The sequence below is a fragment of the Tympanuchus pallidicinctus genome, unplaced genomic scaffold, assembly GCF_026119805.1.
Source record: "Tympanuchus pallidicinctus isolate F22 unplaced genomic scaffold, pur_lepc_1.0 scaffold1, whole genome shotgun sequence".
Taxonomy (NCBI): Eukaryota; Metazoa; Chordata; class Aves; order Galliformes; family Phasianidae; genus Tympanuchus; species Tympanuchus pallidicinctus.
Window position 1 is genome coordinate 73,649,223 of NW_026294618.1, and position 22,496 is coordinate 73,671,718.

The following is a 22,496-nucleotide window of genomic DNA, read 5'->3' on the forward strand; positions in this document are numbered from 1 at the left end:
AATAAGCATAATCTAGTAAAATGCCAGTCTCTTCCCAGTCTTTCGATGTACTATGCCTCTGTTTTTTCACCTGCCTGATTTAAACAAATCTTATCTAAACAATTAAGATAAGCATTGAAGTGTAATCTCAATAGTCAAATCAGCAAACCTCTCAAAACCAGGGCTGAAATATAATCTCTCTAAATTAAACAGTCTACAATGGCAATCATGTTTGCATTTAAACATTTTATTCTGAAAGGATTACAGCATTGGTCTCCATTTTTTTTTCCTACCTAGACAAGAAGGCGACCTACTGAGTCAAACAAAATATATTTGTTCTCTAAGAACTGAGCGCACACGGTTTTTGTAAACAATCTGTATAGGTGTATAAAATCAGACTTCACATAGTCAGTAAATCTGTCCTTAATGTTATAGGCAACTATTTGAAAAGTATGTAATGCAATTGTTTACAAAGTTATACGTAGTTAATGTATTTTGTTATATCTTGCTCCATATATGTTTATGTATGTGTATATATATAATCTATTGATACAATATTATTGCTATTGTAAAGCTAAGGATATACTTCTAAAAAATGAAGTGTATTTGTAACAGAAGAATCAATGCAAAAAAAAAAAAAAAAAACCAAAAAAAAACACACACACAAAAAAAAAAAAAAAAAACCAAAAAAACCAAATACCTATGATTATTGTTTAGTGGGGACTTCTATGTCTGTTGCACCAAGTTTTACAAATGCATATTCGTGGTTAATTCTCGTTTCATTATTTTCTAGAAATATTATATAAATAATTTCGAGTTCTTAATGTTCTTAAGTATTTTCAGTTTCTCAAAACCATCTTGAAGCAGGAGCTCAGCTTAATCCATGCCTTCTGCCTGGAAACTTATATTTTGTATACAGTTCCAGCTTCATACATAAACTTTAGATTAAAGTGAATTACTACCACAGGAAAACTGTGTGCAAGCAGTTCAAAGTGCTTTTTCTTGACTCTTGATTCATGACTTGTGTACTTTGTTGAAGATCTAGCCTGCATTGTACTATGTACACTTAATTTTCATCCTGAAAAGGTGAGAGTATTTGCTAAGTAAACATATCACAAAAGTAACAAGAACAAGCAGGTAGGTGAGAAATTTTTTCATTTATGCTAACTACATCTAGTGTAGTGAATCATCCATTGTAAGCATCATCCTATCTGTTATCATCAGGGCTTCTCTTCAAATTTTGCAAGTCTGGGTGCTCTTGTTTAAAAATTTTTCTTTCACTTTATTTCTGAGAATCTTTAAAAGTTTTACAGCCATTATTCTTGCTTGTTTTGCTGCAGCTCCCATGCTGTTTTATAAAACATTTTGTTTTATCACTGCATATTCCATGCTTATCTAAATGTAGTGTTTATTTCAGAGAGGCCGGTTTCATTTTCTGCATTAGGAATTTTGTATTTTTTGTTATGAGATGAAGAAATAGTTGTCATGTTGCTGGAAGCATTACAGACAAAAACATGATGCTGTGCAGTATTACACCCATGGTTATGTGAATAATGTCTGTAAGCTTACATGGATGAAAATGGAGCAGAAGATAGCGCTTCTTGAAGCTGTGGTTTTACTGTGTGAGCTGCTTGATAACTTAAATACATATTTTGCAATTCAGTTGATTTTAGTGTAATTTGAATTTAAATCTGAGTTTATTTGGGAAGTACCTTGATATTGCATTATACTGTAACCTACATAGCAGAAATGGAAGCTAATGCACTTTGATCTTCTAAGGCTCTCTTGGCTCTGTGTTTGTTTATTTGTTTTTCTCCTATGGGAGCATTGAGAAGTAGTTGTTTTTGTTTTTCTACTTCTGAATCAGTTAGTTCAGTCATTCCAGGGAACCTGCTGGAATTGTCTACATAGAGACTTTGATCTGTGTTTTGCTTGTATTTATGCATGTGTTGTTTTGCAGATTATTTCAAACACATTTGTCAGTGAAGGCTTCTATTCCATACTTACGCAATTATTTGCTCCTTGTTTTGTTGAAGATTTAATATTTTAGCACAGTCTGAATATTTCTGGACTTGTGTTTCTTCCCTCAATGCATCAGAATTTTCCATTGCTTAAAGTTTGGCAAATATGTTGGTTTTCTGCTGGTGTTGCTTTTGACCATTTTAATTTTACTACCTTGGAGCAGCTTTTGTCTTTGATTAACTCTGAAATAATTATTCAAGGTACATGACACAGTATGACGCATTTAAAGCAGCTTACTATTCACTCATGATGAACACTCAAAACATATTAGATTTATCCTTCCAAATATTCTTCTGGATATTCAAAATGAGTAAAAATTTCATCAAATCTTGAAAAATAAGTGTAAAAGTTATTCAGCCTTTTAAGATGTTCTCATCTTCTGCCTCAAAATAATGCATGGTTTTTTGGGAATCTGTTTGTATACAGTTCACAGTTTTTGTATATTGAAACCACAGAAACCAGTCTTCTGGCACAGGTTAATAGTAACAAAGTCGATTTCTCCTATATGATTGGTTGGTGCCTTTTCTGTTTCTTTCACTCCTCAGGAGCCTGAAATGTAGATGATTTTATTTTTATTCATAAATACTATCTGAAATGTAGATTGGGGAAGGTATCTTAGGTATAACCTCTTGGTGTCTTGTGTTCTTGCGTCTTAGTCAGTAATGTTGGAACAGCTTTGAAACCCCCAAGTCAGTGCTCCATGCTGAATTGAGAAATGAGAAAACTATGGTATGCTACTATAAAACTGTTGTCCATCATTCAGTGATTAATTATCAGTTTCCCTCTATAGTCTGTTGAAATGACTGTCCATTGCTGATGCTTGATAAAGAAGACTTGAAGTCTTCGGAATACTCTTAGCAAAAGGGAGCGGATGAGATAGCAAAGTAGTAACCATGTTCAGGAGGAAAAAAGGGAGAGAGGTGTCTTGGAGAGATACTAATAGTTTCTTGGGTTTTTGGGTTTTTTTTTTTTGAGAGTCAGGGAGAAGTGCTGTGATGGAAAACAGCATGAAAAATTGGAATACTTCTTCTAGAAGCACAGAACTGAGTATACAGGGTTGTTTCAGCATTCCTTGGGCAAGATTGAGTTGATTTTGTGTCAGCTAGCAGTCCACTTTGAGGAGATTAGCTGTAATCTATTATTGGTAAAGTAGGATTTGGAATTTCTCAGTCAGTTTTGGAGGGACAGCAAAGCTTAAGTGCATTTGACAAGAACAGAGAAGAGAATGGTGTAAATCCCACCCTGAGGAAAGGAAAGACACAGAACCAAGGATTGGACTGAGTAATGGGCCACTCACAGTCAATCATAAATGAGATTGTGCTGTTGAGAGTTTTATGACTTAAGCTGCATCCAAAATACTGTACTGATTAATCTTTTTCTGAAATTCTTCTTAGTAGGAAATTTTGAATGTTGGCCTTCTCATTTTAGAATGAATTTCCAAATTAACAGTGAAGGATTTCCAAGTACTAGCTTGTTGTAGGAAGCAATCTTTTCTCTTACAGTTGGCGATATTTTTGGTGTATTTAAATTCTAGATTAGCTATGTCTATATCAAATGTCACATTTCTTTAATTGATAGCTGTTAGTTCACGTATTCTTAGATGAACGGGAGCTGTTCTGTAAGTAATGCCTGCTATTTTATTAATTTTGCCCATTATGTCAGAGACAGATGATGATGGTACAACAACAGAGATTGAACCTTCACTCTTATATTCTGTTTCATTTTATTGCTGTGCAACAGATGGCAGCAGAAGGGCAGTCAGACAAAATGGTGTCTGACATGGAAATGAGTAGAAAGTAAATATTTGTAATTGAATTCTTCTGTGCAGGAGAAAATGGCACCCGCTGACATTAATCAATAATTGCTGAATGTTTATAGAGGCTGTACAGTGGAGGTTAGCTCAGTGAGGCATTTCAGCAGCGGCAACAACAGTGTGGAAAACAAGCCACATTCCAGGTGGTCATGCAGATATTTACGAGCTCATTGTGTAGAAGCCTGTTCATCAGTGACAAAAATGCACATAGCTAATGGTGGTGACTGTTCAATAAACAATGTTTTGTAGCTGGAAAGGTTTTCCTAACAGTCAATGTTATTGTGTTCTTTTGTATCTGTTTTGGTTTCTGTGGAAATAAACAGAAGGCATTACTTTTAGAGCAATCTACATACAAATAACCAATGTTAACAATCTATTTATAACAACAATAGCAACAACAAATATCACAGATACGTTCTTTTGTAGTTTCCTTGAGAATATACTCTGCATCCTCCAAATTCCTACTGGTGTTTTCTCGTGTATTACTTCTGCCAACTATAATAATGAAGAAACTTCGATTTTCATTGGAAGCTTAATTATATACTCTGTTCCCCTGAAGGATTGTGATGATTCATTGTGTTTGGTTTTCTTAGGTGTGTCTTTGTTCTAAAATAGGTTTGTGTGTACACACACACACATGCGTGGGAGAAAGTCCTTCTGTTCTCTGAGTTCAAGCATGCCTCTAAATGTAGCCATGTTCTTTACACTAATCACACTTTCTTTAGCTGCAATATTATCTTCCTGCTAGGTGAAGTGTCCTGTAAAGCTGGATTTGCAAATTAACTGATATTACTGGGAATAGTAAATCTTTGTCCTTTTGCATAAATTTGATTATCCTGTCAGTTTGAAACTAGTATCAAAGTTGTTGTTGATGTTGTTAATTTGTGTAAAGGGTGCAATGGAAACTTTTCTATTCTGCTAAATTTCCGTGTTCTTCTGCAGTTGCATAAAAAATCATTTCTGTCCGAAAGATACTAGTTGAAATTTCAGAATGAGTTTGTCAGGGAAGTTCAGAACAAGAGGGGGGGGGGGGGGAAAAGGTCCCTCTCTCTGGATGGAAATACTTTAGTTTTGGCTAGAAATAATTTGAAATGTTTTAATGTTTTTTCTTCTCCTCTGCCCTTTAGATTGTTGAGCAACACTTTGTGATTGCTCTTCAATGGTTTTGTTTTTAGTGGGAGGGTTTTTTTTATAAACATCTGTTGAATAATGCTTGTTTTTTTTAATAAAGTTGTTGGTTTGTTCCTTTTATTTTTGTTTGCATATCTGAACATATTTTGTTCAAATGTAATTGTATGTGTATGTATTCATATCCAGTTTCAATCTATATAATGATATATTGAGTAATTTTATAGTATTAGTACTTGAAACTGAGGTTGGTTTTATGGACAGCGGTGACAATAAAAATAGACAATACAAATACAAGAGTAATAACAAAACTACTAAATCTTAAAAGTAAAAACAAAATGTATGAGTTTTTGACTAAAAGAAAACTGTTGCTGCAAGTGTAATAGCCAATTGATGTTTTTTACTGCTGAACTGCATAGCTGACAAACTGGATGACATGCTGGCTGTTAAAGATAATTTCATAGCTCTCAAGACCAGGGAAACGGCAGTGTCAAATGCAAAACAAACAGAAGAGTTGTCTTCCACAATAGTAACGTGGGTGGAAATACCTATTGACTGCAAGATTTATAAACCTTTCTCCAGATGTTTGCATCCATGTGTACTAGAACTATAGCATTATTCAGAAGATTTTGAAGGGAAATTAGCATAAATTTATGCTTTCCTGTATTTTCCTATTTTACTTAGTCTCTATGTTTGGAATCCTTTTGTCATATATTTAAGTCTGTGGTAATGCTGATTGTGGAGAGGGGACAAAAGATATGTTTACATAGTTAATTTGGCTGCATGAGAACATTATTGCTTTTATCAGTTCAGATTGTCTAGATAACATAATTAAATGTGCAACAGCGGTCATTTCTTTGCCGGATATGTTCCATATTACTGTGCTGCAATATCACCAAGAAACAGAATTTAATCTCCTGATTTCCAAAGAGGGAAAAAAAAAATTAAAAGTTCCATGGTGAATGTTAGCAACTTCCCGTGGGATCTTTGAGTGCTATTTAGAAATGTATACAACTTTGTATAGAAGCACCTTTGTTGGTGGGGTTTTTTTTTTGTTTGTTTTTTTGTTTTTTGAGGGGAAACACATGTACTGTGGTATAATTTCTCCAAATCCTTGTTTCAGACAGATTTGTTTTAAGTGGCTCCCTGAAGTATGTACATTCTTCTGCATACCTGTTTTGTTGAAAGTACACAGACCTGGCACCGCTTTGTTTGCCAGGCGTTCTCTTATCTCATGCAAGCATTCAAACAAAAGTGTTCTATTGCTCCCTAAGTAATCTAAGGGTGATCTTAACATTGAGCAAAAGTCAGAACAGGGACTTATGTAATATTTCTTACTGCAGGAGTAGACAGTCTCTGGAAAGAAGTGTGATGGGGGTGTAGAGCAGGCAGAAGACAGCTAGTAAGACAGAATAAATAGCTGTTCATATAGGAAAACAAGTGTTAAGTTTTAAAATGCTGAAATGTAGGGATAATAAAAACTGAGTTTCAAAATATATTCTATTTTTAGTAAAGCTCTTTTTATATGTGCTTTCAAATATGTTTTCTTAAAGAGGAGCTCTAAAACTAATCTAGATCCAGTTTTTATTTGCATATGTCTTCTGTTCTACAAGGCAAGCTTGGTTTACTTGAAAGCACACAGATACTCCTATTGAGTAAAATGGATTATCAAGTACTTTTGAGAGAGCATATTCATTTGGTATTGCCACAATAATTATACTTAAAAGGGGGAGGAGTTGTATTAAAATATTCCAAATAATTACTAGCAGATTTTTTTCATGGACCCTCTCCCCTAAAACCAATAAAGCATTGCTCCCTAAATTTTTAACTATGTCACTGTTATTATCTTTAAAATGTATTTACTTTGTGGTAAGGGAAAAGTGTTTTTTTGTATTATTTCTGAAAGTATAAATTTTTCTATTTTTTTTTATTTCAGTCTTAAAACTTGCGTACATACAGAGGTACCCTGCTTAGTACTTAGAAGATTAACACTTCTTTGTTTGTAATATTCTTTTACTGTAACTAAAACTATGCATCAAGCCTGGAAAGGGGTAATATTATGAGTCCTAGACTCAGAGTGGTACACATAAAAGCTTTAAAGCAATCGGAACAAATGAAGTTGAATTATATTGTTGGTAGTCTTTAGGTGTTTACGCAGAATTTCTCTATGACATAGACTGAAAGGACAGAAACTACCCTTGTGCAAGGTTGCTCTCACAGATCAAAGTTACGATATCTAGATTAATGCTATTAATCTAGAAATGTACATATTGTACGAGCGCATACACATATATATATTTATGTATATGAACATCTTATCACAAAAAAGTAAAATTAATGAAGGCCAAAGTGAGGGAAGGAATTACTGTAGTGTGATTAAAGAAAGTATTACCATTTCAACAAAATTGGAATGAGGAAAGCTAGATTTGTCTTATAGGCAAATTGTCATAAAAATTGTTACATAAAACATATAAGAGACTAAAACCTTCTTAATTTTTTTTTTAAATTTTACTGTTTTTGTTCAAGAGTAGTTAGATGGAAATCACTCTCTCTGTATTCACTGAACCAGCTTTTTGACGCTGAGAAAACACGATATGTGTGTGGCGCCAGAATTGGTTGGGAACAGGAAAGGCATATTTTGTATCTGTACTAAACCTGTCGACTTACTGCATAGAAGACTTGACCCTTGTCAGGTGTCTTGAAGTTAACTGGCTGACTTATGGATTAATCAGTTTAAGAGTGAAGCCAACCAGTGACAGGAATGAGCTTTGTTGTGTGAGTGTGTGTGTGGCTGTGGTGCAGATTTACAAATTTTTATAATGCTTTCAGTCGGACCGTGAAAGTCTGATGTAAAGCTTATCTCTGATCTCTGGCTATGGCTATACTCGTGGGATCGTGTGTATGTGTTTGGGGGCAGGGAGATGAATTCTTTAACACTTGACACCTGGCTCTACCAGGTTTCTAGTCCATAGTGTTAGGAATAGCACTATTAAAGGCATTAATATAGTTAAAACCGTTAAGCTGTATGGCCAGTAGGTCATAAAAACTATTGCTGGATATTGTGCTTAGGTTTTCTTTCACAGCTGGATTATCATCTTGACAACTAATTCTTTTTTATTTTGTCTTTTTTATAGCTGTTGTGAACTTAGACAACTCTGTGGTTGACCTAGAGACCCTTCAAGCCCTCTATGAGAATGTGAGTAACCAGAGGAAGTCCATACAATGTAGGAATACATTGGTCCATATGAAAGTATTTGGGATTTACATCAATAGTAGTAAAGCGTCCAATTTTGAATTGACTGTTCTGATGAGCAATTCAGCTGCTTTGATTGTCTGTGCATTTTTTTACTGAGCACGCATTTTGTGGTGGCTAATGTAATTCCTATATGAGAAATCAACTGTATTCCTTTTTGTTTGTTTTGGGTAGGGCAGTCAGTAGGCATCAGACCTTGCACTTTCAACCTTTGGTTTATCCCGGTTACCTCACTAATATAGCTATGCTATTCAATAACAATTCTTTTTAATAAGAACAATCATTTCAATTGTAAAACTGCAGTTTTAATTATTTTGGAGGAAAACCCTAAATAATGAGAATTTCAAATCTTTGAAAGGAAAAGGCTTATTCTGGGTTAATAAACTGCCAGAGGCTTCATAAATGTCTGGTGCTTATCATCACAGCGTGTTTGACTAGTAGGTATGCAAAATCAGGGATTCAGAATGTAGTCAGGCATGATCTGAAACTTTCTAAAGCCAGTCACGTGCAAAACTGAAAGAAGTGGATTTTAGAAGTACATTTCTGCTTTCAGCTGAGACGAGTGAATATTATTCTTTTCTTGGAGCATACTGCCTGAGTACATAGAGGTCTGGCTAGGAAATTCCAGAAAAAAAGAGTTGTTTTCTATTTACGCTCTGAAACACGATGCTGTGAGAAACAGAAGTGAGTTGAAAGCCAATGTATTTTACTAAACTCTTCATTTCCCTCACATTGCAATTTTAATAATGCATTCATTAATTTAGCACCTTTCCCTTTTTGTCTTTTCTGGACTACCTTTATGTAACATATGTTGCAATTATTTATTGATTTCTGAAATTTTTCATTTGGGATGTGAAAAGAGAGGCAATAATCTCCAGTCCTCTTTGCAAATAGGATATTGGGTAGCACAGTTTGTGATTATCTAACTAGAACTTGAAAGCACTACTTCTCTCATTTCACCTCTGAAGGATTAACTCCCTTCAACACTGCTCAGGAAGGTAATGACCAAATGGAAATCTATCCTTACCACCCCCGAAGTCTTTATATTTTAAACATTTGTCCCCCTCTGCCACAGTCATTTCAGAATGAATGCTGCTCTGATGACCAGTTTATAAAAAACTTCACTCTTTTGTTGCATTACACTTCTTCAAAAAATTATCCTTTTGCATTGCTGATTATAAATTGTGCTAACAAGGTATTTTTCAAATGCCTTATTAGTCTCATCTGTATTGATCTGTGTAAGAAATATGTATTTCTTAATTCTAGTATGATGGATCAAGTGCAAGTTTGCTGTCTCCCGAAACATCAAATGATGCTGTTCTAGTTTTTTTCATTATTACTTTCATTAATTACAGATAATGTAATGGGATTTCTTGCTGCGTATTTAAATATCGCTATGGAACATCTCTCTGGAACATATGGGAACTCTTGTTTTACAGTCTTTCCTCAGAATGTAGTCGAGTGTTTTTCTGATTGCATATGTCTGGCATGGTGCTTTCCCTTCTTAAATGATTACTTAAACGTGAATGGAGTTTGGGCACTCTCCAAGCCTAAACACACCCAAATTTCAAAAGCTACAGTCTCAAGGATTTAATTCCTGTTTACTGAAGAACTGAAGTCTTCTTTAACCACAAAGTTACTGTAAACATATTAGTACTTTTTAGTGAAGAAACCCGCACCCCACCAGTGACCTAAGATTTTTATTTATTTAATAATATTAACTGGTAGCTAGTGAGAAAGACTTTGGTACTGCAGTACTATACGATGCAGTTTCATAGTTGCATATGGCTGTGTAGTTTTCTCTACAAACTATGTTTAATACATAGTTGATTGTCAACATGTGTTTAGACAACTTAAATATAGACAGAACAATATGCAGAACAGTTGCTTTAATGTGATTTTTTTTCACAGATATTACCACCAGAATACCCCAATGTCCTCATTTTCTCTGCTTTATCACTTAAAAAAAAAAAAAAAAGGCAAGCACACTTCAAATTGGGCGTTTCTCTGCTTGATGAATACAGAACTCTAGTTTGGAATAAATTGGTAGTTTCTTTGTAGTCTAGTTTTGAATTATATTCCATTTTGTTATTTTAGCACTGAAAAAGTATTTGTTTCTATTTAACTTAGGAACACTTGGGATATATTTTTCCCACTATATTAAAAAATGTTGAGTTTTTTTTTTTTAACTTGCTATGTGGGAAACAGAAATCATTAGGTTCCCTAAATTCCTTAAGAGTTGTGCTTTTGGGTGGCAAGTTGATTTAGAAAGAGAAAAAGCAGGTAAAACTCTGAATGGAGCTATCAATTCAGTACATATGGTAGACCATATTGATTGTGATGAGAAATACAATAATTTGCAGACAAATGAATGTTCATCTTGAAAGCAGGTGGCCTCTTACCAGCTAAAATACTGCATCTTGAAATCAGGTAAGACTAAGGTCTGTTCCTGCTTGTATCTTCAGTTTTGAGAAAAAGAGTGTATAAAAATGTTTTTAAATTGCATCAAACAATTGTTTCTGCACTCGTTCCTTTCAGATTTCTTGACATCACAAATTCAAATGCAAATACTTCCTTAATTTGACTCTTGTTATGTTGTCAGGTCTATCTCTTTAAATAAATTAAGGGCAATGCTTTCATAAACTTCCAAATGTCTTTTGTAAGAGAAAAAGGTAACCAGAAGTTTGCAGTGCTTGCCTCCACTCTACCAAGATTCAAATCTTAGTGGTAATTCAAATTGCACCTGCAATTCTCAGAACTGGAAAGTTTTGCAGTTAATTGGAAACTGTGTTAGAAATGTTGAAAAATTCAGTTTGTAAAGCAACTGATATCATTGCATGATAATGTACATATTCATGTATCCCCAACATTCTCTGATTTGCTTGGTAATATACGTATGTTGTAAGTCACTTATGGGTCTGTCAGTTAAATTAGTAGAAAAATACCAAAGTGAGTAAATAAACTACCTGCATTTATATTCAATCAAATGAGTTGTATAGTAGGCATTATGACTTTTTAAAGAGTGAATAACACCAATCTCAGTTTGTATTGCAGTAGTATTGCAGGCACTGGGGGCTGTTGGGAGCTAGAGAGTGAAAGACAGGAAGAAGTGGAAGTGGAAGGGAAAAATGAACAGAGTTAAAATGCTGTGTATCTCAATTTTAGATGTGCCTTTGGTAGTGTTTTATAGGATGTTCTAGAAAAGCCTGCGGAAGATAAGCTGAAGTGGCACTTCGAAGGGCTGTGTAAAAGCTGCTTCAAAAAGTATGCTTTGACAGTAGATTACAGGAGTTCTATGTTAATTGAAAGAATACATTGATAGTGGCTACTTTTCATTCTGGTAAGATTTTGGAGCTATGCTGTATTTTATTTTGGCATATGATATATTAATGTATACTATATAGAAATTTTTCATATTCAATGTCATCAAGCATGACAAAAATAATTTTAAGTAATTCATTTTGATGAATGAAATGTGGACTAATGAGAGATCAGAAGAAAACAGTGATTTTAAACCTAGACCATAATTTACCAGGCAAAATGTGAATGAAGTGGAATTTTTTTGGAGTAGAACAAATATGTTTGGTTGAAGCCTCTTTCCTGTCTTCTTTGGAGCAGGACATGTGCTTAAACTGCAGCATAGATAATTTAGATAAACTATCAGGGAAAGTGTTCCAGGGATGAGGATAGAAACAAATGCTGAAACAGGCTGTTGGAAAGGTGGTGGATTCTGCCCCCCACAGTTTAGAAGACAGATGGGAGTTATAACTGTCAGAGATAACAGAAGTTCTTATTTTGCTTGAGCAAGAGGGTGATACTTTGACAAATATGTGATCTTACAGTTGACAATTTTAATTCCTGAGGTCCTGTCCTTAGTTTTCCTATCTATAAAATTTAACAGCTTGAGACTAATGCAATGCTTTAGTAAGCAGTTGCATTGTACCATACTATTTGTTATTCCCTTTTTTTTAATGTTTCATTTTAAATCCAAACATATATGCATGCATATGTGTGTGTATATATATATTTTTAATAGAACATAAGAATTATTGTACAAAAAGTATATGTTCACACTGTTTTGGACGCTTCTTTGAAAACCACAATTTTGATAGTTCAAGAAAGTTAGCAATAAGTATTTAAGTTAATAGATATTGAAGTACCTTAAGTAATAGTAATATACTTAAATTCGTAAAACAGAAGTAATTTTTAATACACAATCATGGTTTTAGTATATCCATTAAGGTTGCTTTTCTTGCATCTGATTTCCACCTCTCAGCTCTGCTCCCTGTGACTGGGAATGTCTAATACTTCTTATTTGTCAACATTAATAAAACGTAGTTACAAAAGAAGATCCCTGTGGAATTATAAGGATAAATGGATCACATCCAATTTAGTCATCCTCTACTGATAATACATTTCTATCTTTTCTGATAAGGATAAATGTATTAATTTAGTCATCACAATACTGATTGTGGTCACCTTTCTTACGCTCTCAAGTTTTGGAGACCATTCAGTTTGTTAGTAGGCTTTGTGATTCAGGATTGATTCTGACGATTACAATCACTCCTAACAACTATGTGAGGCCTCTGAGAAGGAAGGAAACCACTTATTTCTTTAATAGTAAAGACTTAGTTGTTGACTTTCCCTAGGTTTTCAAAAGCAAATCTCTTTACATCAGATCTCTATAACACCAAAATCTTAGAAAGCCATTTCGGTAAAAGATCTATATTTACATTTTTATCATCAGTTACGTATTTTTAGAAGATAAGCCTTTTGTGACAATAATCTTTTCCCCTTTTTTTAGGTTATTCTGTAAATCTATATGCTATGAATACAGATACAACATGATAATAATTTATCCAGATGCTGTTTTGCCCCATATGTTCTTTTAGAGTAAATTTTCTCAATTCTGTTGTTAAATGGTGGTATCAGATTCAAAAGAACTTAATTTTTGAGTGCAAACAGCACTGAACATGCTAGATTTTTTAAGGTGTAGAAGTCAAATGCTATGGTCCTCTGGAAAGTGAAGGTTTCTTAATTCCTTGGATTTTCTTAATCTAAAAAAGACTGATAGATAAACTGGATTTACTAATATGGAAGATAATGTAACAAGTGATTGAGGGGAAGAAATTATCTACAACAAGTTTACTCATAATTTCAAGGTGTCTACTCTGTGGGTATAAAAAAAAAAAGTTTTCTGTAGTCCTACCTTTCCCTTTGCTTTGTTTACTGTAAGTTTGATCAAATACTAGGGTGGGAGTCTTGTAGTTCGCACAAATCCAATTGGATGCAGCATTGAGAACCTGCTTTAGCTGCCTCTGCTTTATGCCAGAATGTTGGACTAGATCTCCAGAGCTTACTTCACACCTTAATTATAATTCTGTGAAACAGATACTGCTACCACTATAATACTATAGTGTTGAGAAAAAAGTTTACTGCTGAGGGGAGAAAGTTGTTAGCAATATTACTACTCCAATACTATTATAGCTCTTCATAGAATAGTCTAGGCTACATTAAGGAAGATGAACCTTGAAAGAATATCAACAGGAACCCTGAGTGCATACTAGGATATGTAGTACTTGAGACAGATAGTCTTGCAGTTGTTTCAGTTGATTAGAGAAACTCTCCATTTTGTTCTGACTTTTCTAACTTCGTGTTTTGATTTCACAAGAGCATTTTCCCTCTTCCACGTGAGATGTTTAACAACCTCAGAAGAACTGTCAGAACTTGACTTTCTAGTTTCAAATTGCTGATGGAGCTATGGCAGTATGATCCTAGGTAGTTTGCTTACTCTTCCATTAGTTGTGCAAAATCTTGGAAGACAAAATGTAGATCCATTCGTAGTGCTTTGGCATTAAGTAGTTAGAATGTTGCTTTTTGTATCTGCTGTTGAGTTCTGGGGTGAAGTTCAAAAATGTATGTATTTCCTAAAGAAATGAATGTATATATATTTGCTGTTTTTTCTTTCATTCTTGCACAGATACTTAATTTGAATCTATTTTGAAAAAAACACAAATGTTAAAAGAAGAGTTAGAAAAGGTTTCCGTCCTTTCTATGTTGTTTGGTTTTATAGTATGGAACAGGAAAAGAAGTGAACCTCTTTTTGTTTTGATTGGAATACTGAAGAACAGACAGTACAGCATACCACAGAATCCTCCAAGGAACTAGGCAGTTTAAATATAAGCGCTTACACTCATTAATATAGACTCACTACTAAGTGGAAGTTAATACTATTTTCTCAATGTCTGTCTGAATGATTGTCTTATATTTTGCATTTTATCAGTAGCCAATAATATTATAAGTTCTTCTTGTTTCCATTTTATGTAATTCTATTTAAAGAATATGATGAATTCAGTAATTTCATTGTAAACAGATGCTGGAAAGAAAAGCATATAGACAAGATTAGTGACATGGGCATTTCCACTTGTGTTTTTAGACTAGTTTTTTTTATAACTTAAGTTATACTTTGTAATTACTTTATTTCTTTATTTCAGAGAGCACAATCAGATGAATTAGAAAAAATAGAAAAGCACAGCAAGGCGTCTAAGGAGAAAGAAAACGCTAAGTCTTTGGATAAACCAGAACAGTAAGAACATACTTAGAAAATAATACAGTTTTATTCACTACAGAAAATGTTGCATGCTATTGTAAACTAGCTATAGATTATATAAAAGAAAGAAGAACAAATCAAAACAAACTCTGAAGCCTGTGATTATTTTCTCCATTAATTTCTACAGGTTCCTCTATGAACTCTCACTAATTCCCAACTTTTCAGAACGTGTATTTTGCATCTTGTTTCAGTCAACATTTTCAGAAAGCATTTGTTCAATCCATCGCAAACTTGAATTATTACAGAAACTCTGTGAGGTAGGTTGTGTTCCATAAAGACTTAGAGCTATATTTTTGATATTTAGTCCTGTTAAGTCGTATTCATATTTCAAAAGATTTTTCTTTACTTGCTCTAAGAACTCATTACATCTGAAGGATAGCAGTCCTTCAGAATAGAACATTTTATAATTGCGATTCAACATCAAAGCCAATTTTAAGATTAGCTTTTAGGTCTGAACTATATCATATGTTGCCATAAATGCGTATCGGTCGCGGGAAGAGAATGCACCTTTTCTGTTCATCAAAGCAAAATCTTTCCTCTTTATAGTAATTTTGTAATTCATTTCCAAAGGAATACAGGCTCCGTTCACCTTATGTTTGCTTGGTTTTTTGAAGTGTGCAACTCAATAATATCAATGATAAAATGATTGAGAGAAGGCACTGGTGTCTCTAGCTGGAAGAGATTCCTGTAATTTGGTAGTCCCATGGAGGAGGCTGGGGGGGTGGAGGGGGGAAGCACCACAAGAAGAACAAATAGCTTTAACATGCAAATTTTGTCAGTATTTTCATAATTTTTAATATTTTGTTTTAACTCTTAAAGTTCTGTTTGTTTTTTAAATGGGTGTTTTAGGGATTTGTTGCAAAACCCTCTTCTAAATTAAATATATAATTAAAACCAGCACCATTCAAGGAAATACTGTTTCCTTTTTCCTAAATGATCACCTCTTACAATAATGCTGTTTTCTACACATATAAATCATATTCATGTTACATATAATCTATATATATTATATTTAAATAGTAAATACATATTAAATTAATATCAGTTTTGCAGATAAGGTTTTCCATTCACAACACATTAATAATATTCTACACCTTTGTGTACATTTCTCTTTTTCTCTTTTGTAGACACTGAAAAATGGGTCAGGAGTTATGCAGGTCTTAGGTTTGGTTCTTGCGTTTGGAAATTACATGAATGGTGGAAATAGAACACGAGGACAGGCTGATGGATTTGGACTAGATATCCTGCCAAAACTGAAAGATGTCAAGAGCAGTGTAAGTTGATTTGAGATTTCCTGTTGGGCTTAAAATATTAAAATATTTCCACAAATCACTCTTCTTTCATTTTTAAATTAACAGTGTGTATTTTAGAAAGGCATATCAAAAGAAATTCTTAAGTCTTTAAATTGGCCCAAAATTTGTCTAGTGAACTATTCAGGAGCTTAGAGCATCTCCCTTTCCTGTAGGAAAGACTACAGGACCTGGAACTGTTGAGCTTGGAGATTCTTATAATGGGTAGGTGTTAAGTGGCTGGGGCCAGGATCCTCAACAGTGCCCATATAAAGAGGACCTGGGCACAAACTAGAATACGAGAAGTTCTATACAAACATGATGAGAACATTCTTTACTATGAAGGTTACAGAGCACTAGAATAGGCTGCCCACAGAAGTTGTGGAGTCTCTTCTGGAGATATTGAATATCCTTTACAACCTAGTCTAGAGAACCTTTTTCAGCAGAGAGTTTCAACTCGAGTTTCAACACCTACAATTCTATGATTCCATGATTATCAAGTTTTACTCTTCAGGAAGAAAAAGAAGAGCTTGTTTCCCTAACTACACATGCTTTAGCTGTTATATTAGATAACGCAAGTAAGCTAGCTTTATCATGTCAACTACATTCTTAGAAAGGAACTCCATTCTGGTGTGTCTGTTCCAGCAGTAAGCCAAGGGAGCAATGATGTGAATGATGCCGTAGTACAGCATGTCTAGGGCAGCTTAGTTTAGTAAAACCTTATGAATTTACTATGAACTTGATATGTAGAGCACCAGTTTCAGAACTTAGTTGAATACTTAGGCACATTAAATTTAATTTGGTGACCCAAATATTGTGACCACTAGCCTTCCAATTTCAAAATACATTTTAAATTCACTTGTTGCTATTCAGTTGGAAAAGTTCTTATAAAATATTATTCCACCTGAAAACATAATTTTATCTGAAGTCCTCTCCAAGTCAAAGATTTATTGTTGAAGTTCCATTACAGATGGGAAATAAGCAGAAAGTAGTTTCCTCAACAAATCCAAATATTATTTTAGAAAAATAACTATTTGCTTATTTAATATTTAGTTATAAATGAGCAAAAAATTCTGAATGTTACCTAGATAAGTTGTATACACCAGTGTAGAATTAGTTTCTCTTTTCTCTTGTTCAGAAATTTCAAATGTAAAGATTCAGTTTACAATCAACTACATTTCTAAAAGCAGGAATGGCTTATGCAAATGTTACAGAATATTTTTCTGTTACTGTTTTTAATGATTGTTTAATAGGGTTTTTTTGTTGTCTTTCTTGTTAGTTTGTGTTTAAGTGAAATCTCTCCACTTTCCCTCCATCCTCCCCTCCTCCGCCCCCCCGCCCAAAAAAAGAGACCCATAAAAAATAACTTCTATGTGTGACTAAAAGGGACTTGAATGAGCATTTCCTGAGGGAGTCTTAATAATACAACAACAATTTTGTTTTCTACACAGGACAACAGCAGAAGTCTTCTGTCTTACATTGTCTCATACTATTTGCGTAATTTTGATGAGGTGAGTGAGGATAGATTTTGCTATTTTTAAACTCAAGATCAAGAATCAGTTTAATAAAATTGCATTTATGCTGGCTAAGATAAGAAAATGCACACTTGTTATTTGTGTTATATTTTATTAAATAAAAATGTAGTGAGCACTATGTAACTGCCTATTTGTGTTGTTGTCAGGATGCTGGAAAAGAGCAATGCATCTTTCCTCTTCCTGAGCCACAAGATCTCTTTCAGGCATCACAGCTGAAGTTCGAAGACTTTCAAAAGGATCTCCGCAAAATGAAGAAAGATTTGCGAGGTACTGAAGTTAGATTAAGTGCTGATTATATGTTTTCAACATATATCTGAGATTACTTTTTCTATCACTTTGAGAAATTCTATGGCAATATAAAAGTAGTTGTGTATACTTTAATTTCCCAGGTAGGCTTTTGTTTCCTTGATTTCTTTGCTTTTTTCTTTTGATGGCCATTAGTTTATCAACTTCATTATAATAATTCATTATTTTCTGCTGATAACCTTAAAGAGGTTGCTAAAATAAACAGCATCAAATCAATTAGGTAAAATCTTATGTCTCAAAACTAGAACAAAAAAAAAATCACTGTTTGTTTTGTGTGCATGTGTGTGAGTACTGACCATAAGCAAAAATGTCAAAGTGTTGGGCCATAACCATGACAAAAATATTTTAGAATTAGGTCCAAAATGCTGTTGAAGACATAAGCAAAGAAAGTTTTTTTTTTTTTCCCTCATGTTTGTATAATGACATTTCTTAAAAATCAACTTCATAAAGTGCATTTGCTAGAGTTCTTTAAAGAACACATATAGCACTTCTTAAAATAGCACTGAGGGTTAAGCACTAAGTTTAAGTTAAATAAGATAAAGAGTTTGAAAATATTAGCCAGCAACATACACAGTATTTAATATTTTTGTTAAAGTTCTCCATCAGACTAGGCATGTGTATGCCATTATGATAAACTGTGGAGAGATGGATTCAAATAAAACAGTGAAAAGATCTTTATTGACTGTTTTGAATGGTTTCAAATGCCAGGAGTCTAGAGAGCATGGAATGGTTTAGTAAATCATTAGTCCCAGGATAACCTACAATGGAAGGTTCTGTATTAAAACAAAAACTTGTTACTATTACAGAACAACAACAACAACAACAACAAAAAAGTACAGAACAAAATCCGACCTTCTCTTCTTGCCCTTATCAAACTTTCTATTTGTATATTTTCTTTAAAAATGTATTTTAAGTATTTAGAAGTAAAATTTAAAGTTATTTCAAGATCACTTACTATGATACTGAAGAGCAAACTGAAGCAGCATCCAGCTGCTGCCCTGAAGAATCCCACAGTTCAGCCATAAGATAAAATATTTCTATAGCTCTTGCAACTTTCGGATTATACAAGGGGCGAACTCCAAGCTTCCAAACAGAGGAGAAAGATGCTTAGCTTTGATTTAGGGAAGGTATTTGAATTCAGGCGCATGTTTAAGAACTTCTAGGGATGAAGACGTTATCCTTCGCAAGTTCACCAAAAGTATAATTATATGGACAAGAGTTTAAACATTTTTAGATCAAGGTTGAAATTTGCACACAGACATAAATCTCTTGTGGAATAAATCTACACTGTGTAGTGATCAAAGACAGCTTTCTGTAAAAATGGGAATTACACGCTTCACTCTGCCACAAGACTTCAGGCAAATTCTTTCTGTGCTTCCAGACCCAGCCCTTAGGCTTGAATCTCCATTGTCATTCTGTTCACTAGTTAATGAAACTGAAGAATAGATGCAGACATCCTGACTCCCTGCTCCCTTTAGGAAAAGCGTTTTTAGGAAATAGCTTTGGCCCCCTTCTGCATCCTCTCCTGGATATGAAGTAAAAATCTTACCACTTTCTTATCAACTCTGAGTGATGCAAAATGCTTTTTGCTGTCTATTTTTCAAAGAAGTGTGTCACCTCGAATTAAAAATCAATTGCTTTAAAGAAAGCTCGAATTGTAAAAGGATTCACTAAAACTTCTGCATATTCCAATTGCGTAGTTGTAATAGGCTCAGAGGCAAATTAAATGCTGGTCTTTTTAAAATAATGCGCATTTTAGCTGAACGGCTAAAACGTCTTCAAACTGGTTTTCCTTTTTCATGTATTTCAAGTACACTGCCAGTTTTGCTAATGTGTACGTGGATCCTTACCACTTGAGTAACTACTAAGTGTCTTATTAAATGACTGAGCAGGAAGAGAGCTTAAGATACTAAACAAATTATGACAGAATCCTAAATATGATCCTCTCTTTTTGAAGCCATTGAAAATAAAATGAGTATTGAGTATTTACAAGAAAAACTGATTGTCACCAAACTTAGAGAGGGAAATGGATGCCTATGACTGCATTCCAGTTTTGCAGTTAGATGTGGGCTGTAGCTGTGACCCCATTTTCAGCTGTGTTTAGGAGGAATATTTTATGAGAGGATTTCACATTTTCTTGTTCTTTTTGTTTGTTTGCATGTTTTTGTTTTTAATTTAATTACTGAAAATATGCATATAACATTACTGGTACTGTCACCAGTATAAAGGGTATGTTAGTTTCAAATACCCTGTGAACTGTGTACAGTGAGATCACACTTAGTAAAAATGGGGGGAAGGCAGTCCCAAAAGGATCCTTTCATAAAATTACAAATAAGTACAACAACAAAAATAAATAAAGCACCACCACAAGCTAGAGGAAAGGTATTATGAAAATTGCTATGTAACAATAATTAAATAGTTCAGTCTATAAATGCTATATTTTTCTATGTACATATGTCAGCAACATACACAGTGGCATATAGATGTAAATCATCTTTATAATTCTGCAAAAATCTGTCATGCTGTTTCACGGTTCAGAGCTAGGGCTTGTGATTGTATTAAAGGAGTTATGCTGATTTTCTTAAGAAGAAAAAGAACTTGGGATGTTCAAAATTTTTTGACTGTAGAAGCTCTTGTCCACTTTAAATTTTCATGAACACTATATGCTTTTCAATTTGTAAATGCGAGAAACCAAGTCTGTACAGAGATTTCAAATCAAAGTGGAAGTCCAAAAGATTTTCAGAAGGCACAATGTGTACCTGTCTAAGATAAATAATTCAGAAATTTACATTTCAGCTAAGCTGTAAGTCGTCTAAACTAGTGTAGCAGAAGTTACTCTAACCATACAACAACATACTTGCAGATTGTTCAGACCTTGTTGCTGATTTTAGATAAAATATACCCCAGAGGTAAAGTTAATATGGTAGATTACTGTAAAAGAGTAGAATACCTAAGAACAGGTAAAGCTTCTCATTTAAAACCAAGTGAGTTTGGCTCCATCTGTTGCCCCCAGATTTCACAGCTCTCCAGGATTCTTACTTTAGCCTTCTTAACTTCAGTGACATATAGTTTGTTAAGCAACTTGATCTGCTTTTGATCTCTCCTGGCTGTCAGCAATGTTCCTTGATGCAGTCATGCTAAGCAATGACTCTTTTCTTATGTCATTCCAGGGATGAAACTTTAGCACTTGTCACATGACTTAAATCAACTCACCATATAAAAGAAAATTGGGCATCCAGGGTCACTAGAATGTTGAGTGACTCTTGCTGATTAGGACCTCTATCGTACAGTCAGTACTAGCATATGGATGCACAGTTGTGATTTATCAAAAGATTGGATTTGTGGCCCATGAAGTTCTTCAGAACATATATTTTGTTTAGGAAAGAACTAGAACATTAGAGTGGCAGTGAGAGTTATTCATGAAGCACTTATGATAAGTTAAGACTGTTTAGAAGCTGTTCTTTGGCTGCTCGTTAGTATTTAAGCTTTAAAATAGTTTATTCTTGCAAATCATAATCCAATTCATCAATTGTCATTTATTGCAAAACTTTCACTGAAGCTCAGCTAAAATGCAATTAGAAACAATGTCAGGCAGAAAATAAATCTGATTAGTAGAATGTTGAAAAGAAGAGTAATACCATACAATGCTATAGAATTGAGCCAGTTAGTGCTTATTTATATGCCACAGTATTGTAATACTTACTATCTTTGACTGAAAACTAATTATAAGTAATATTTTCATAATTTAAGTATCTGTTTTCTACCATGAGTGCTAACAAGACATTCAGAAGTCTCCATCCTAAGAAGGTAGGCAGTACAGCTTGCTATTTCTCTTTGGCTTGAAATAAACATGACTGAAAGTGTTTATAAATTGTTAAGCAGATACAGAGCACTTAGTATTTGAACAAGTGTCTTCCAAGAAGGGTCCCACAGTAATTTGGAAAAGTACATGATCCCTATTTTTTCAGTGCTTCTTACTGCAACCTGAAATTATCTATTCATCTCAGCTGTGTAGCAATAGAAATTATACATCTACTACCTGCTGTGGCAATCAGAGAACTGAAAGTTCCATTTTGTGCAGCAGCAAGAATTGTATCTGAAGCTGGGGCATTATCAAGATGGGACTGAGAGATATAAGGCAGTAGATATGCTTTAGTTCCTTACAATTTTTTATTCACATAATAATCTATTAAACATTTAGATGTCAACAGTTGTGTTGACCATGGATTGCCTTGTAATATGAGATTGTATCCACTGATCCACTGATCTTCTATTAATGCTTGCAAGCTATGTCCTTCTGTTATCTTTTTAATTTACCTTTACAGAAACAACTATTGTCTTAGCCAAATTAAATCTTTACTTTTGCTTACTCATTAGCAGTGTGCATCCAAAAATTCTAGCTGTTTGTTCAGCTATTACTGAAAGGGTTAATTGTGGCAGCTACGCAGCATGCAGACTCCTAAACCTAAACCAGATGTAAACTAAAGCCAGGCTTTCAGTCAATCTGTGAGTCATATTTTACTGTCCTTAAAACTCCAAACAAGGAGTTGTCTATGGGATC

At 34.0% G+C, this 22,496-nt stretch overlaps 1 protein-coding gene across 3 annotated transcripts in view; it reads left to right on the forward strand.

The window, feature by feature from the left end:
- Positions 1-22,496, forward strand: part of FMN2 (formin 2) — a 142,537-nt gene that overhangs the window by 72,402 nt on the left and 47,639 nt on the right. For all 3 annotated transcript variants that reach the window (XM_052701734.1, XM_052701750.1, XM_052701742.1), the window contains 6 exons: positions 8,077-8,138; positions 14,690-14,781; positions 14,933-15,062; positions 15,933-16,079; positions 17,546-17,605; positions 17,776-17,896. In XM_052701734.1, coding sequence (XP_052557694.1) covers positions 8,077-8,138; positions 14,690-14,781; positions 14,933-15,062; positions 15,933-16,079; positions 17,546-17,605; positions 17,776-17,896 — 612 coding nt within the window. The remainder of the gene's footprint in view (positions 1-8,076; positions 8,139-14,689; positions 14,782-14,932; positions 15,063-15,932; positions 16,080-17,545; positions 17,606-17,775; positions 17,897-22,496) is intronic.